The sequence below is a fragment of the Onychostruthus taczanowskii genome, unplaced genomic scaffold (genome assembly GCF_017590055.1).
Source record: "Onychostruthus taczanowskii isolate IOZ18803 unplaced genomic scaffold, ASM1759005v1 scaffold30, whole genome shotgun sequence".
In the NCBI taxonomy this organism is placed as follows: domain Eukaryota; kingdom Metazoa; phylum Chordata; class Aves; order Passeriformes; family Passeridae; genus Onychostruthus; species Onychostruthus taczanowskii.
The window spans coordinates 2,169,967-2,187,356 of record NW_024500350.1 but is presented as its reverse complement, the minus strand read 5'-3'; the positions used below and the strand labels follow the sequence as shown (position 1 = coordinate 2,187,356).

The 17,390-nt window shown below is 47.5% G+C and overlaps 1 protein-coding gene across 4 annotated transcripts in view; it reads left to right on the top strand.

Annotated features, from left to right (window-relative positions):
* Window positions 1-17,390, top strand: part of TMEM94 (transmembrane protein 94) — a 50,828-nt gene that overhangs the window by 29,898 nt on the left and 3,540 nt on the right. For all 4 annotated transcript variants that reach the window (XR_005953031.1, XM_041409368.1, XM_041409367.1 and 1 more), the window contains 19 exons: window positions 538-702; window positions 939-1,148; window positions 1,315-1,630; window positions 2,363-2,536; window positions 5,785-5,887; window positions 7,080-7,297; window positions 8,490-8,671; window positions 8,872-9,010; window positions 9,636-9,751; window positions 10,615-10,714; window positions 12,122-12,230; window positions 12,764-12,953; window positions 13,445-13,522; window positions 13,915-14,000; window positions 14,474-14,555; window positions 14,840-14,994; window positions 15,266-15,360; window positions 16,333-16,426; window positions 16,669-16,839. Coding sequence is in view for 3 of the 4 variants with exons in the window: in XM_041409368.1 (XP_041265302.1) it covers window positions 538-702; window positions 939-1,148; window positions 1,315-1,630; window positions 2,363-2,536; window positions 5,785-5,887; window positions 7,080-7,297; window positions 8,490-8,671; window positions 8,872-9,010; window positions 9,636-9,751; window positions 10,615-10,714; window positions 12,122-12,230; window positions 12,764-12,953; window positions 13,445-13,522; window positions 13,915-14,000; window positions 14,474-14,555; window positions 14,840-14,994; window positions 15,266-15,360; window positions 16,333-16,426; window positions 16,669-16,839 (2,783 nt within the window). In the remaining variant the exon portion in view is untranslated. The remainder of the gene's footprint in view (window positions 1-537; window positions 703-938; window positions 1,149-1,314; window positions 1,631-2,362; window positions 2,537-5,784; window positions 5,888-7,079; window positions 7,298-8,489; window positions 8,672-8,871; window positions 9,011-9,635; window positions 9,752-10,614; window positions 10,715-12,121; window positions 12,231-12,763; window positions 12,954-13,444; window positions 13,523-13,914; window positions 14,001-14,473; window positions 14,556-14,839; window positions 14,995-15,265; window positions 15,361-16,332; window positions 16,427-16,668; window positions 16,840-17,390) is intronic.

The following is a 17,390-nucleotide window of genomic DNA, read 5'->3' as shown; positions in this document are numbered from 1 at the left end:
ATCGTTCCCTGAGCACAGACTGCAAGCAGTTCACTGTGCTGGAATTAGAAACCCTTCAGGCACCTGTCTTTATAGAAGAGTTTATAACTGTCCTGTCATGTCCAAGCACATTTACAGGCTAAAACAATAGTTTGAGATACTCTGTGACATCTGACAGGATGTCTATATCTTCCAGCCCTAGTTCTGGTTAAATTATCCTCTTGATTCCTGTGCAGGAACCAGCTGGTTTGGGTCCTGGTAAGGTACAAGCTGTGAAATAGGTTGAATAGTTGCTTCCTTCCCTTAGTCTTCATGCCTAGTTTTGTAATATGCTGGAGTAAAATTGATTTTAAACAACCCATCAGTCTTGTTAGAGCAAGGAATTTTTGGATTTCTTGGAGTGTTATTAGGTGCAGTTTCTTCAGAGAGCAAGTTGGTGAAGGAGAGACTTGTCTTCCTCCCATGTGTTTATTAAAGTCATTATATTTACAACTGTGCATGAACACAGATGTTTTCACTAAAATTTTGCTTTCTTGTGGGTGTTGTGGGATGTTCTAGGTGCTCTGCTGTGTCGACAAGCAGGGGATTCTTTCCTGGCCAAACCCCAGCCCAGAGACTGTTCTGTTCTTCAGTGGGAAGGTGGAACCACCTCACGACAGCCACGAGGACCTGACTGATGAGCTTTCCACACGGTCCTTCTGCCATCCTGAGATGGAAGATGAGGTGGGTGATGCTTAGTCCATAATGTAGTGTGTTGGCTGCAGTCATAATTTGACTGATACACAATGTGATACTATAGAGGGGCCTTGTAGAGAAGTCCTTTGCCATATTTCTTTGCCTAAAGATGAAGAAGCAAGCAGGGATCCTTTTCTACAGGAGTCCTGAAGCAGCAGGTGGATCAGCAGTGCCTTGTGTTCAAGAGCTGAATCATCACCCTTTGCTCTGTTGGTCTCCCACAGCCCCACGAGAGAGATGCTTTGCTCTCGGGCCCCCTGGCAGACACAGTGCACATGGCCAATGAACAGGAGAGGAGCAACTGGTCTGGTGATGCTCCAAAGGCTCCTGAAGCCTCTGCCCACCGAAAGCCAAACAGCAGAAACAAACATCCCTCTGGATCCAATGTGAGCTTTAGCAAGGACACAGAGGGTGGAGAGGAGGAACATACTCAGGTAAGACTTGGAGGGGCACACAAGTAGGCTTTTATGGAGCTGTAACACCAGCTCAAACCCATAGAGTCCCCACTGTTTGGGAGTTTAACTGGGAATTCCCTGCAGGATTCTAGGCTCAAGCTGTATTCATTGTAACAAGCTACAATTTCTCTGCTTGTTGGACCAGGTTGTTGGGGACAGCGAAGTGTTGGCTTGTGAAGCTGAAGACTTTGTGTGTGACTACCACCTGGAGATGCTCAGCCTGTCCCAAGACCAGCAGAACCCCTCCTGCATCCAGTTTGACGACTCCAACTGGCACATGCACCTGAATTCCCTCAAGCCTCTGGGCCTGAACGTGCTGCTCAACCTGTGCAACGCCGGCGTGACCGAGCGGCTGTGCCGCTTCTCCGACCACCTCTGCAACATCGCCCTGCAGGAGACTCACAATGCTGTGCTGCCTGTCCACGTGCCCTGGGGCCTCTGTGAGCTTGCCAGGCTGATAGGTGAGGAGCAGCTGGATGAACAGACATGGAGAAATCAGAGCTGTCAAGAGACACTTAATCCTTGGAGAGCATGAGAATATTTCCCCAGTTCTGTTTGCTGAGGAGGTGGAAATAGAGAGCTCTGTTGTTGTTTGGTTGCCAGAAGAGTTTGCTAAAGAGATGGCTTTTGGCAAGTTCTGACATTGTCAGTGCTATCCAAGGAGCAAATGTTATCAAGGATAGTGCCAGCCAGTCCTGGCTGGGCTTCATATTCTCTTGGTGTGAGTCTGTCAGTCTCATCAGGAGACAAAGAATACCTGCTAATGAGCAGATACCTGGCCTGTCTTTACTGTAGGGCTTTACAGGGAGTTTGGGGATAAATAATGTACATCAGCTCATTTTACAGATGAGAAAATGGAGGCATAGGCGTAGTAAGAGGTTAGAGGTAACGCTAGGATTAAAAACTGGAAACTTCAACTCACTTCCCTGCCTGTCCTGTGATGTCACAGTTACTCTCGTCAGTAAACAAGAGCATGAACACTGTAATTACTCATCTAGTCCTTTGGAGTATTTTTCATCCAAGATCTTGAGCCATATTTACATAGGTGAACTGTGAGCACAGCTCACCTACCAATTGCTGTGGAGGTGTGAGAATGAGCACAGGCAAAGTGGGTGGCACAGAATCAGGAGAAGGGACTTCTCTTTTGCATTGATTAGAGCCTGATTTTCCTCCTCCTTTTGTTCATGTTTCAGGTTTCACACCAGGTGCTAAAGATCTTTTCAAGCAGGAGAACTATTTGGCTTTGTACCGCTTGCCAAGTGATGAGATGGTTAAGGAAACCATCCTGGGGAAGCTTTCATCCATCACCAAGAGGAGACCCCCCCTGAGCCACATGATTAACCTGTTTGTGAAGGACACCAATACCAGTAAGGCTGCCTTTTTCTCTGGGCATCCACTTGGCACAGGGGGAGCTTTTCCTCAGAGAGCCCAGAAAATGTCTGGGCTGGAAGAGCCTGGAATCACTGTGGGGTGCTGCCCCTGCTCTGCCCATGGCCAGTGCAGATGTGATTAACAAAACTCAGTGATCATCTGTGGTATTCTTGGTGGGGGGGGGGAATTCTTCCCAGCCTTGGCTCACTCCAGGATCACAAATAATTTTTAAAAATATTTTAGATAGCAAATGGTAGACCTGTTTTCTGTGAACAAATGGCAATACAGAGTGTGGTATGGGTTTATTGAATTTTTAATAGACTTCATGATGGTAGTGAAACTAATACTGCACAGGGTTGAATACCACTTTGCGTTTTAGTTAATAATGCTCATCCTTCTGATAAATCATAAACCAATATCTTTGTGAGTTGTGTAGTGTATTATATTACACACTCCTATATTGCATACTAAAAAGAAATCACAAAACTCCCATGCAAACTCAAAGTGACCATGAATATAAACCTCAAGTCATGCAGACTCTCCACTCTTTCTACGCTTTTCTGCTCTCAGAGGAATGGGCTAGGATGGAAAGGATGTACAGCTGGCTGAGGTCTTAAAGCACCTCACCTCAGAAAGATTTAACAGCTTGCCTCTCAGAGCTCTTAGTCTCTTTGTAATTCCTTAAATTGACTGAATTTGGCTCTCTAGAGTTGACATATGTTCCAGTATTGAGTCTGAAATATGATCATTGTGCTGGCCAGAGTTTTACCAGGTTAAATTGTCTTCTCTCACCGACTTCTTCTTAAATTTTTGTCTTTATCTGGGGAGGAGCTTTTACATTTATTCTTATTGCTGCTATCTTGCCTTTGTAAGTAGGAATTGTTTTGATGCTGAGATTTTTAGTGTAGAGAAAAATCCTTTAATGTTGCCTCATTTCAACTCCTTATCCTCAATTTTAAACGGTTTAGGTTAGAGCCTGGAGCTCAGACGAATAGGTGTGACCTGGATTATGCTGTCTAGAGTAAATTCTAAGAGGAATTTTGCCAGTTGGGTTTAGTTAACCATTGGAACACCTCTCACACAATAGTCTTGTCCCTTGAAATTTCCTAAAATACTGCCATTTTAGAACCAGAAATACTGGATTGTGCAGATAACATTGGATGAAGTCAAATGGCTCTGTTTATGCAAAAGTCAGACCAGATGATCATAACTTACCTCTCTCCACACATTATTCGTGAATAAATCTTGGAATCCACCCACTCCCATGACATGCTTGCAGCCAAAGCAAGATACATAAATTCTACAGCTGTAGCAGAAATAGGAGGCAGCTTATCTGTGTGTTCCTTACTATTCTATTAAATATGTGTCTCACCATCTGGCAGTGTCCATCCCAGATCCATAGTAACCGCATGGAAATGAGGTGCTCACGATGTCTTCCGCTGAGGAAAACGGCTCCATACCATCTCTGTCTTCCTTTGCTGGAGCTGCACTGCTCCATTCCTTTTGATCTGTCTCACTGGCTCAGCTGGAGCAGTTTGGTTCTTCCCAATGAGTCCCAGCAGCCATGAATGGCTGTCATACCCCCTGCCCTATTCATTAGTTTTTTTTCCCTTTTGCCAGAGAAATCCTGGCCTGAGAGTTCATGATTTGGGAAGGGAAAAGGCTGAGCTCATTTTACTGGCAAGGACAGCTCAGTGAACTCCTTGCAGTTTGTAGTGTCTGCAGTCATTGCCACTTTTCCCTTAGCAGGGCTGGGGTGTGGGATTCTGGTGGGAATTAATGGGAAATGGATTGCAGTTGCTGACAGGCATCAGTGTGGGTACATCTGTGCATGTGGTCATTGCAAGCTCTTGCTCTGTGTCCAGGATGTAGGTTTTGCATGGATAAACATCTCTTGTTCCCTCTTTTCGAGCAAGAACTATCTGACTTTAGGAGCAAGGTGGGAAGGATTAGGTGTTTATACAATAAAATTAACCAGAGCTCTGCACAAGTGCTCCTTTGTGTCCCTGAGACAGGCTCCTTCTTTCACACACAGCTCTTATTCGTCTTGGAGGTTTGTTATGCTGATAAACTTGGCTTGTGATGACTATTTATAGCAAAAGCAGAGAGCTGCTATGTTTTGGAAAATCCTCCGGTGCTCCTGAAGGTCCCTTGCTGGTTTGTGTTGAGGGGATATTCTTGGCTCTGGGTTTCACCTGCCAGTGTGAGCATTAGCAGTCAGCAACAATGCCTGCGAGAAGCCTTTGGGCTCATTTTTCTTGGCAGTGTTTTGGGGTTTTTTTTTTCATTAGCTCAGCTTTGAAGCTATTGGGGGCAAAGTCACAGAGCAGCTGGAGGAGGGAAGGGAGACTCTACGTGCAGGAAATGTTAATGGGTTGATACAAATGAGAGGGAGCAGGAGGTGTGGAGGGGAGACAGCCCCAAGTCCCTGAACTTGTGTCCCGTGCCTGGGACCTGCATCAGGGATGTCACACACCTCTGAGAAAAACTTTTTGACACCTCTGACTTACAAGAGGGAATAAGAGATTTTGAATCTGTATTAGAAACTAAAACAGGGGGAGAAAGAAAACCAGGACAAGCTGTGGTGTCCGTTGATTTTCAGTTCTTCCCTAAAGACAACATGAGTTATTTTTTTAGACTCTCTTATATTGAACTTTTCACCATCCTGATTTAAAATTTTTTCAGGGTGAAAATGTGAAACAGGCTGTTATCTGGCAGGTCACACTGTCAAATTATCTTCTGCTACTTGAATGAAAAGTATTCCAGAATAGTTCTTACTCTTTAGTTCTACATCTGGCCTAAAAATGAATGCACTTTGCAGCATAGGCAGACTTTGATCCCCGTAGGCCCATCACTGCTGCTTGTACTTTCCAGACAAGAGGCACAAAGGAATTTCTCTTCTGCTCTGTGGGATGCAGGAGCAAGATATTATCCCACCTTTATAGGAGCAGGATTGATACACAGGGTAAGGGGAGAATAGGAAGGGACTGCATGGCTCGTATTTTATCACAGCCTTGTTTGAACCCACAGTCAGACAAAGGGCAGTTGCAGGTGCATCATCAATCCTGAGCAATTTCTTGATGGAGACTGGAGACTTTCAGCAGAGGAAAAGGGGATATCTGGAATGCATCAAAGCATTTTGTGTGAACACTCATGTTTTAACAAATAAGGGAGCAGTTGGTGTGATATGCCCTTCCTGGGAGCTGTATATGTGATGCTGACTCATTGTTCTCCTACACTTCAGGCACTGAGCAGATGTTTTCTCATGGGACAGCTGACATCATCCTTGAGGCCTGCACTGACTTTTGGGATGGTACTGACATCTACCCCCTCTCTGGCTCTGACAGGTGGGCAGCTTTCTCATATGGGGCATTCAGGAGCTGCAGATAAAATGCAGAGGGAACCTGGTCACTCTGTTAAAATTCTTTTTGTGATGCTTGTTAAGCTTTTTAAGAGTTTGAAGTAGGTTATGAACATGAGCCATCTCTGCTTGTAATTAATTGTTATCATAGCATGTAAGAGATTAGATAGCAGCAAGCATTGAGTTGAACTGGAAGAGCAAGCCACTTCTTACTGTATCTATTGGGATATTGTCCTCTTGTAAGTTGATTCTGATTGTACTGTGTAGTAGGGCTGAATTATAATCAGGTCATGCTGGTGGCAGAGGATTTTTTGTTGCTTTTCAAGAAAAATATGTTGTCTTACATGAAATGCAAAATGATCCATTGTGCCTGAACCAGTCCACACGATGCATCACGCCCTTGGAGTCCTGCTGCAGTACCTGACAGTGTGTGCTGCATTTTCATCTACATGCTGAATTGCTGTTCCTATTGGTACAGCACACCAGTAATGTTTAGTTTCACTGACTTTTCATATTGTTCTTCTAAATCTGCTTATCCTCAGGTGTGAAAAAACTGCCACTTATCCTTTTTGTAATATTGATCACGTTACAAGCAAATTAAAAATCTGATGTGTAGTCTAATTTGTTAACTTTGTGAATTCAGCTTAGAGAAGGAACTTTACCTTATTTCAGTGACTGAATATTGACTAAATACAGCTCCTGGGACCCAGACTCTGAAAGGGGATAAGAGAAAAGTCTGCTCCTGCAATTATCTCTGCCATAGATCCTGTTGTCAGAGTTGTCAGTTCCCTCTTTGGTGTTTATCTTCCTACAGATAAATTATGTCTGATGAATTAAGCTTCTGCTGTCATGCAGTGAACTTTCTTGGAGTCATCTGGCAGCCATATAGAGCATATTATATTAATAAGTGGATTTGAAGAGCTCTGTGTTCATACCCATCAATCTGATGAGCAAAGAGAAACATTCACCACTGCCCCTGCTGGAATATGTGTTCCTGTTGCCCTGCAGTGCCTGCAGCTTGGAGAATGCAGAAGCAGTAGGGAAAGGCTTCTTCAGACTTTCTAACCACTCTTTATGGAAGACGTTTTTCCAAACACGTGGAACTACAGCATTTCTGTGTTGTCAGAAACGTGGCACATTTTTGCTCACCTTTCCTATTTTCTCCCTCTTCCACATAGGAAGAAGGTGCTGGATTTCTACCAGCGAGCCTGCCTGTCAGGATACTGCTCTGCCTTTGCATACAAGCCGATGCACTGTGCCCTGTCCTCCCAGCTCAACGGCAAGTGCATCGAGCTGGTGCAGGTGCCGGGGCAGAGCGCGATCTTCACGTGCTGCGACCTCCCCGGGACCACCCCCATCAAACAGAGCAGCCGCAGGAACAGCTGGAGCTCGGATGGTACGTGTGTCTGCTGCTGGCCCAGGGGCTGCATCTGATCAGCCCAGGGCTTGTAAGAACGTTGTTGTTCAGAGTAGCAGATGGAAATTTGGAAGGAAGAGTTTCTGAAGTAGACGCGTTTTCGGGGGAAGTAATGATGTGGCAGCTGGTAGGGGTATTTCTAGTTGAGTTATTGAAGCTTACAGAGAAATTCTTCTCCTTGTGGGAAGTCTGTTTCTAAAGTAGGCTACAGAAAGTCAAGACTTCAGTACTTGTTTTGCTATTTGTCTGATTTTATGGAAATCACATGCGATGGGCTGTTCAAAGGATTGAAGTGTATAGTGCTATGCAACTATTGATCCTTCACAGATTTTGTTGCTGTACTGAAGGAAATGATTCCCACTAGATGAACATGACATGTACATGTCCTTTAGAACAGCAAAGGAAACTGAGAAGGAAGCACACACCATTACATAAATCCAGGAGGCTCTTTTGGAAAACCAGTCTTAACCTCTTTCTGCCTTGGTCTCCCATTCTATAAAATGTGACTAGTGGGGTTTCCAACAGCTAGGAACAATTGTGACTGTTTTCAGAACACTTTTGAGTCCCACCTGTGGCAAGCCTTGCATCTGTGTGAAGTGTTTTATTATTTTGTTTTTCATGCTGCATCCAGCCCCCATTCACCACAGACTGATGTGGTGGTGATGGTGAAGGAACCCTGTCAAACAGCCTTTGCAGGCTTTTTGGAAGTTTTTGCAGGGAACATGATTCAGTTCCTTTGCATCAGCCCCTCGTGCTCTGATGCCATTGTGCATCAGCTAGACTTACCATGTTGTTTAGGCACAGTAGGATGTGTTTAAAATGCACATGTGAACATTATGAAGCACACATCCTTGACCTTTCTACCCAAATTCCTTGTGACTGATCCCTGCCTTCTGTTTTATCTTTTTCCTTTTCATGCTTGCTGTTTCCCACTTGTGTTCTTGGTCTCCTGTGTGGGGATGTCCTGAAACCACTTCTGTGACTGGGTATGATGGGACAAATGGATGTCTCTTCATCTTTCCTCCTGTATTTGTGTTCCTGCACATTTCTGTGTCTGGATACCATGTCCTTGGGTGTCGCCTTGGTGGCCTCCCCACCACGTGTCCTTTGTCTGGTGCACACTTGGCCTCCCATGCCTCAATGGGATTGCGTGTTGCTTGCATGCCTGAAGAAGGGATTGGGGAAGTGATGGAGAAGGAAGACTGTATCCAGGCTCTGAGTGGACAGATCTTCATGGGAATGGTCTCATCTCAGTATCAGGCCCGCCTCGACATTGTCCGCCTCATTGATGGATTGGTCAATGCCTGCATTCGTTTTGTCTACTTCTCCCTGGAAGATGAGCTCAAAAGCAAGGTAAGCTGTCTTTGCTGAACCCCCTGACCTTGCATGGCCCCTCGTTGTCTGACTGGAGAATTTAGCTCCAGTGCAATCTAAGGTTAATCTGATTCAGCCCGCTAATGAGTCCAGAAGGTACCTGCATTCCAGTATGGCATCAGGCTGCAGTGCTCTGGCCTGGGAAGCCACTCTAAAACCTTTTGTCTGCTCACCCACAGGTGTTTGCTGAGAAAATGGGTCTGGAGACTGGCTGGAATTGCCACATATCCTTAACACCCAATGGTGATGTGCCTGGCTCAGAGATCCCCCCGTCCAGCCCCAGCCATGCTGGCTCCCTGCACGATGACCTCCATCAGGGTGAGAACTGTGCCTTGGTCACTGTGAATGCCATGTGTTTCCTGGGTGGTTCTTTCAAACCCATTCATAGGTTCCTGTGTCCACACCAGGCACATGATCTGTCAGAGCTTTGAGCACAAAACTGGATGGGCCCCAGGTGTGTGTGTAAGTGACATCACTTTAGATTTATAGCCTTTCTAGCCAGCCAGTACCAAGTTTTTGGAAACAGACATCCTTCTGTGCACCAGCTGCCATGAATTTATGTGCTCATGAGTGCTTCTGGTTCTTGCTGGGGCCCTGGTCAAGCCACTGAAGGTCACTTTCCTGTGCATTACTTTTTTTTTTTTTTTCTTACTTCAGCTGGGATTTCTTTATTCTCTTCCCCTGGAAGGACAGCAGAACAGATAAAGTATCATGTCTCAAAAGAGCAGAGACTAGGCTCACATATCTACCTCTGAACAGATTAGTCATCTAAAAATACTGCATTTTATATGACTGAGTGGGAGATCTGAGTGTTGCTAACCCAGAAAATCAGACTTCACGTTTCCTGGCTTCTGCAGTGCCACGTGCATGTCCCACGTGGGTGGCACAGGGGTGGCAGAGGCAGGTTTGTGATTGTTGTTTATGCTGCTTCTCTCTGCTCCAGTTTCCCGAGATGATGTGGAGGGACTTCTGCTGATGGAAGAGGAAGGGCACTCAGATCTCATCAGCTTCCAGCCAACAGACAGTGATATCCCCAGCTTCCTGGAGGACTGCAACAGGGTGAGGGCCCCTCTCCTGTACACCTTCTACTGTTGTCATGGGCAGGAGTGTCACCTCAGTACTCCCAGAGGAAATTCCTTTTCAAAGGAAATTGGTTTCCATTGGGACCCCTGATTTCTCTCACCCTCTTCCAGCTTGGTATCTAGAGCCTGGAAATTTGGGATTCTCTCAGTTAGTTACTGTTGCTGAACAGCTCTTTGCTTAGGAGTTTAGGAGTGCAGGTTACCAAACTAGGGGTAACCTTGAGAGCTGCATCTCAGTTCCTCTGGGTCTCGTGGGCTGGGCAGGGAGTGGGAACACCCCTACTTTCCATGCAGACAGAAGAAACATTCTCTCCTCCAGCTGTGAGCCACAGAGTAGTGCTGCCCGGTGGTTGGAGTGTGAGAACAGCCCTTCCTGCTTCAGAAAGACCTCACATGTGCTCAGCAGAGATTACAGGAATATCAGAGATACAGATCAAAAAAAATCTTCCAGGCCTGGTTTTAGAAGGCAAGAACCCTTCTTGCCTTGCTGCAGGTTGATGTGGCTGCAATTGAAATAGATCCAGGTGCTAGAAGACAGCAGATGTGTCTGTCTAGATTCTCCACACAGGCAAAAAGTCCTTAGGAATCCTCGAGCACAGGTTTGTCACACTGACCTTGCAAACCCTGAGGGCAAGCACAGGCAGCTTGGCAGGTCAGTGTAGAACTTTATCAGAAAACTTTAGTCAGTGCCTTGGGAAAGCCAGTTCTGTCTGCTGGATTATTAATTTGTATCTGATCTTGAAGTTGTGTAATTCTAGGAATCATCATTGTCATTTCAGCAGTTCCCTCTGAAATGCCTCTCTCACACCCCCTACTTAATCTGTCCTTTCTCTTTTTCAGGCCAAACTCCCCCGGGGGATCCACCAGGTGAGACCTCACCTGCAGAACATTGACAACGTGCCTTTGCTGGTGCCCCTGTTCACAGACTGCACCCCAGAGAGTAAGTGGCCTTGCCTACTCCTGTCCATGAATTCCTTCCCCAGCTCCTTGGTCTGGCTCATCCAAGTGTGGACATGGGTGAAGGGAAGGGGATACCTTCCAGTAATTTAGAAGGAGATATTGATATTAATTACCCTCTGTTGCTACCTGTGGGGAGCCAGGTGTTAACTGAATTTTAGTGCAGCTGTTGTCCAGCTGTTGAATTGGGCTGAGAACCACTCTTTTCAATTTGCATTCATAAGAGACACAAAAGCAAACATCCAAAATGCTACTGCCTTTCATTAAATAAGTGTTATCAGTGTACCAGGAGACTTTGATCTCTGCTCACAGCTCTTGTATAACTTGGAAATCACTTCCCAGAAGAATTTTCTCCTGGCAGTTGCTGTTAACACCTGCTGCTGCTTTGCAGTTTTTGATTGCAGGAAACAGAAAGGACAAAATCTCTCTCTCTCTCTGAGGTATTACGTAAAGAAAGGGCCTGAGTGCTCAACTGGCAGATAACTGCCAAATCTCCACTAAGTGTGGAGCATCATTATGATTTGCCATTTTAGTATCTCTGGTCACAGTTTCCAGCATGTCAGTCACAATCCAGTTTGCCTTCACACTTGGTGCCCAAATTCCCTCTCTCTGGCAGAAGTGGCAGCTCCCCACCTGACCCACCCCCTCACTGCTGCAGGTCTTTGTGCACCAGGCATTTGGTGAAGGTGTTTACAAGGGAATCTGCAGAGGGGAAGCTTGGGGGTTTTTTGCCAGGAGCATTCTGGAAAATCCATGTATACACAGAACACAGTGCATGGAGCTACAGAACTAAAATCAGATCAGTTTGACTTAGAGGCCCCAGGGATGTCAATAAACATATTGATAAAGGGTAAGAGGTGGTGGTGGGTGGGAGTGCAGGAAGAGGGGTTGGCTCTGAGTATGGCTAAATGTGGCACTGCTTTTGGAGTGGTTTGTTACATTCCCTCCCTTCCTTTAGACTTGCAACAACACTAGTGATGTGCTGCTGAGTTTGAAACACTGTATTTATTTTCAGTTTGAACTATTTAGGTTTATTTCATTTCTGCTGTTTTCTAACAAGAGCATTTGATGCTGAAGCTCTTTTATGCACCCAGGCTGTACCTACAGCTCTGGTCTGAAAGAGATGTGCTGGAGATGCAAATCTCTGGGTCATAGTTCTGTGAAACACAGATAATTCCTGCAGTGGCAGGTCTATAGAGCACCTAGTCTGCAGTTAATTAACTATCTAATTGTGTGCTTTGACTGTGGATCTCAGTGTACACAGTGTTGAGTATCAGATGGGGCAGTTTTAAAGAATCTCTGTGTTATCCAGATCGGAATGAGTGTGAAACACTGCATTTTTGTGTGCATAATGACATAACACACTATTGCTCCTTCTGTCCCTCTGCAGCCATGTGTGAGATGATCAAGATCATGCAGGAGTATGGGGAGGTGACCTGCTGTCTGGGGAGCTCTGCCAACCTTCGGAACAGTTGCCTCTTCCTGCAGAGTGATATCAGGTGGGCCAGGGTCTGTTTCTCCTCCAGCTGCCTTTGTCTTCATCCTAGCAAGTACCCAGCCATGGGTGACACCACAGCTGTGGGTTGTGCAGGGAGGTGCTCACAATTGCTCTGTCCATTTTGTCTACAAGAGGGAGATCTGGGGGGTTTGGGTGGGGATGTCTGTTTAAGTCCCTTGACATGCAGAGGTATTTCCATGTCTGAAAGGAAGATAGTCTCTTACATGCTGGACTGTTGTGCCCCAGCTGCCATTACAGATGCTTCCCATTGGGTGAAAGAGTGAAAGTACCCCATGGATCAGCCAATTTGTTGACCTTGTGCCACAAACCCAAATGTGTTCATTATTTCTCTGTGAATAACTGAAACTCTAGGGAGTTTGATCCTAATTTCATGTTACAGTTCAGACTTCTCTACCTGAGCAAGGTGTACAGAGCATGGCACATAACAGAGTGATCTTCCAAGTTGGACTGCAGTGAGACAGTTTCCTTTCTGGGATGAGGCCTTGCACCAACACCTCTGTGTTGTCCTTGCAGTATAGCCCTGGACCCTCTCTACCCATCCCGCTGCTCCTGGGAGACCTTTGGCTATGCCACCAGCACCAGCCTGAGCAATGGCTCTGAGGAGCTCACCCCTCTGCAGCTCTCAGGGCAGCTCAACAGCCTGCCCTGCTCCATGTCCTTCCGCCAAGAAGAGAGCACCAGCATCATCAGGCTCATAGAGCAGGTGAGCCAACCAATCCTCACATCCAGGGGCTCACACTAGCATTCTGCTTGAGGTGCCCACAATGCTGCCAGCAGGAGCTTTGCTTGTGTCTCCTGGCCTTTGTCCAGGAAGCACAAGAGGGAGAATCTTCCTGCCTGACCCTCCTGGTCCAAGGTGTAGGGAGTAGTTTGGAAATGGTGCCTTGTGGCAACAGAACATGAATATTGTTCATCTGGATGAAGTATAATCTTGCAGAGATCCCTAGCCAGGCAACAATGCAATGTTAAGGAGAAGTGAAACTCCAGAAAAGCCAGGAGTTTAAACAAACTTCCCCCTTGGCTAAATCCTGCCTTTCCTTCAGAACCTGTCCATGTAGGCAAGAGACCTTCCTTGTTTGCTTTCAGTGTGTCCAGATCCTCTCCCCTCCCACTTCCCCTGCAGGCCACATGTTGTGCCCCTGCCTGCCAGGAACTGCTCCCAGCAGGGCTCTGAGGGCTTGTGCTTCCTTCCAGGCCAGGCATGCGACCTACGGGATCCGCAAGTGCTTCCTCTTCCTGCTGCAGTGCCAGCTGACCTTGGTTGTCATTCAGGTGAGTCCTGGCCTGGCTGGGCACAGCGTTTGGCTCAGAGGACAGCAGGGATCACGTGGATATGGGTGGCTGCAGTGGGGCAGCCTCGAGGGAGGAACGTGGCCTTCAGTCAGGTTTTCATAGTGTCTTTGGGGAAGTTGCAGGTGGAGATTTGGTGATCTCAGCCTGTGCTGTTCCTTCTCCCTGATCCTCATACACTTACCTTCAAATCCTTTTTTTCCCTGGAGAAAAGCATCCCCTGCAGCTCCTGCCACAGGAACATATGGAGGGGCTGTGCAGTGGCAGCCCAGTTACCAGTTCATCCCAGTGTTTCAGAGAAGACAGAAGGATTTTGGGTTACAAGTCTGTCCTAGCACTGCTCATGCTCTTCACTCTGGGTTGTTTCTGTCCAGTTCCTCTCCTGCCTGGTGCAGCTGCCCCCCATCCTCAGCACCACAGACATCGTGTGGCTCTCCTGTTTCTGCTACCCACTGCTCAGGTGAGTCTGTCAGGGTGGAATCTCCTCCCACTCCCCACAGGATGTACAGAGCACTCCCTCAGCCTCACTGTGTCCATGCTGAAAGAAAGCTGACTTCACCCACAGCATGCTAAGAAGGCTGCAAGGGTTATTCCAAGCATTTGCTTTGGACACTCTTTGACAAAGTGCTTGGAAACAGGGACAGGAGCATTTGTGTGCTGCTGTGTTAACCCCTGCCTTGTGTGATGGAAAGTCTGGGGTGTCAGGTGGAGACCAAGGTACCACAGGTGGTTTTTTTCTTCCTTATACATTTGGAAATCACTTTTCTCTCTGTCTGCACCTGCCATGAATAACACCTTTTACAGCATATGTAAAGATAAGTGCCAGTGCTTCAAGCAGTCTGAGTAGGTTATTTGGGTTCAAATGTTAGATAAAAGCACAATAGCTCTGGTGCCTGAACACGTTACTGAGACACTTAACTTACTTTTCTCCAGTATCTCGCTCCTGGGCAAGCCTCCCCACAGCTCCATCATGACCATGGCAACAGGAAAAAACTTGACTTCCATTCCCAAGAAGGTAGGTGGCCCCTCAGATTTAAATTGTCCGCGCATTTTTCTCTTCAGTTTTGCCCCAGTGTTGATGCGTAGCTGAGGCACTGTGCCTTCTAGCTCACTCAGTAAATTGATCCATGGCATGAGCCAGGGAGGGAATCCCCTGTTCCAGCATGCCCAGAGGGCAGATCCTCAGTGCAACATCTCATCTGTTCTTCAGCTGGTTTTTGCAGCCACCGATGGTCCATGGGGAGGAGGTTGTACCAATGACATGGCCATGTCATCCTCCTTCCTTTCCCATTTTCACAGACTCAGCACTACTTCCTGCTCTGCTTCCTGCTGAAATTCAGCCTGACCATCTGCTCCTGCCTCATCTGCTTCGGGTTCACCCTGCATGAGTCCTGCAAAGGGGTGAACACAACCAGCCTCAACCTCACAGCCTGCTCCTCCATCATGCTGCACAGGTGAGGAACTGGGCCTGGCACACACATCCCTACTGCTCCTGCCCTTTCCAAGGAGGGCTGATTCCAATCCTCTAACAAGCTTCAGCCTTTTCCATGACCCACCAGGGTTGTAGCCTTGACAGCTACATCATTGCCCACTGTCACCTCCTTGTACCAGGACAGCCTGAGCTCACACACAGATTCCTCAGCTGTTAAAGGAGGACATGGTCCTGTTGGGAGCAGGTCTGTTAAGTGCCCACTGTTGACTTTCCTGTGTTCTCTCATTCACTAGCAATGCTTATGGTGCTCCTGACTGGTTTGGGACATTTTCCAATGCTCTCCTGGTAGCCCAGAAGCTCACAGCTGGCCTGATTGTTTTGCACACAGGTAAGTCCCTGTTCCCAGAACCCCATTCTCTGCTCTGGGGGAAAGCTTTTATCCTCTGTCTCTTTCTTCACGCCTTGTGCCAGAGCACAAACCTCCTGATAGAAGCAGACCTGGTGAAGTGCTGGTTCTGTCCAGTCTCACCAGAAGAGCCAAATCCCTTTTGCCTTTTGGGAAGTTAGTAGCAGCACGTAAAGCTCTCCGAAAATATTCCCTCCTTCAAAAGCGTTTATATCCCTGCTGCTGTTCTGTGAAGTACCCCACTGCCTTACCACAAAGGGGACTGATGCAGCTGTGACTGTTTGAGAGCTGGAAGCCTTTTTAAACCCTCTGGAGGGGTGTGGAGCCTGCTCCTGGCTGACCCTCATCACCTGCACCCGTTGCCTGGCAGGGTAGGTCCAGCTGCTCCCTGACCTTTATGTCCCATGGTGCTTGGCAGAGCACTGTGTCTTGGCATGTGCAGGTGTCCAGTCCAACAGAAACGCTTCCAGATTTGATCTCTGTCTTTGGAGAGAGTGGGTTGCAGCACTTTGGTGTCCCTGAGACCACCGAGGCAAGGCAGGGGTGCTTTGCCTGGCAGCTGTTTGGAAGAGCCCAAATAAAAGCTGAGCAAATGCTCGGTGCTGTACAGACAGCCTTGGGTCTCTGGCTAAATCTCTCTCTGGGCTGGAGCTTTCCTCTGTTGCAGCCCTGGAACAAGGGCACACCCTGTCCCACTCCCCAGACCTGGGCCTTTGCCTGCTCTGTTTTAGCTGCCAGGCTGTGAACCCACCTCACAGTGTACAACTACTGCACTGCCCCACCTGCATTCCAGGGACTTGGAATTGCTGTGAGGAGCCTGGTCTGAAAGAGCCCTGAGTGGTAGGCTGGTTCCAGGGACATGAACCCCATATCCCTTAGAAGTAACAGGTGTTGATGTACCTTGTGAAGTGCTCTATCTGTGTGTGATGCTGAATAATCCCCTTTTCTCTGCAGTGTTCATATCCATCACCCATGTCCATCGCACCAAGCCCCTGTGGAAGAAGAGCCCCCTCTCCAACCGCTGGTGGACGCTCACTGTGGCTGCTGTGTGAGTACCCACAGGCCCTGGGAAGGTGCTCCAGGGTGCTGGAGCAAGGAGGGCCCCAGGCCCACTCCAGCACCAGTTTCTTGGTGCTGAGGAGAATCAAGTACATGGTACTTGATCTCCACTGCTGAAGGTGGTGAAGGGTCTCTGTTGTGAGCATTTCATCTGGGCCTGAACCCTGATCTGCAGATCCTGGGAAGCTTGTCAGGTCTGCTGAGATTTGCTGTGTCTGTTCTTAATCTTAGAGTGCTGGGGCAAGTGGCACAGACTGTGCTGGACCTGAAACTCTGGGAAAACCTCAACTCTTCTTTGACCTTTAACCACGTCTCAATCTCTCCAGTCGCATGGCTCCTGGGTTTTCTTTCCTTGGTCCTTGTGGTTATCATCAATGAGATTGTCAAGCTGCATGAAATCAGGTATGGGGGTTGTAGGGAGGATGGGGAGAAAGGGCTGAAGCCTCCTTCCAGCCTGGCCTTGAGCTGCAAAAAATAATGATGCCCAGGGAACAGGGTGGGGAACAAAAAGAAAAAGCTGACTGCATTGTGTAAATCACCTGGCCATTGTGGGCAGGCCCACGCTCCACCTCCCAGGGAGGAAGTGCAGGGGAGGAAGGAGGGTCAGAGAAGGGCAGTGACTGGGAGCAGGAAGGGAGAACAAAATTTCCTTATCTCAAACCAAAGGGAGGGAGACAGCCAAGGTCTATGCAACACCAGGATGGAATTGGGGAGGGCTGTTCTCTCCATCTTGTCCCATGAGGACAGAGAGGCATTGAATCACAGCAGAGGAAATGTGCCTTCACACAGAGCCTGGACTGTGGGACTCGTTTTCAGGGGAAGTGGCTGAAGCCAAGAATGAGTAGCAGGCAAAGTGGCTGGCTGTTCTTCCCAGCACAGGGAACAGCCAGAGTGGCAGTCAACACTAATGAACATTGATTCAGGAAATGGGCTGGGAGGAAAAGTGGGGATTG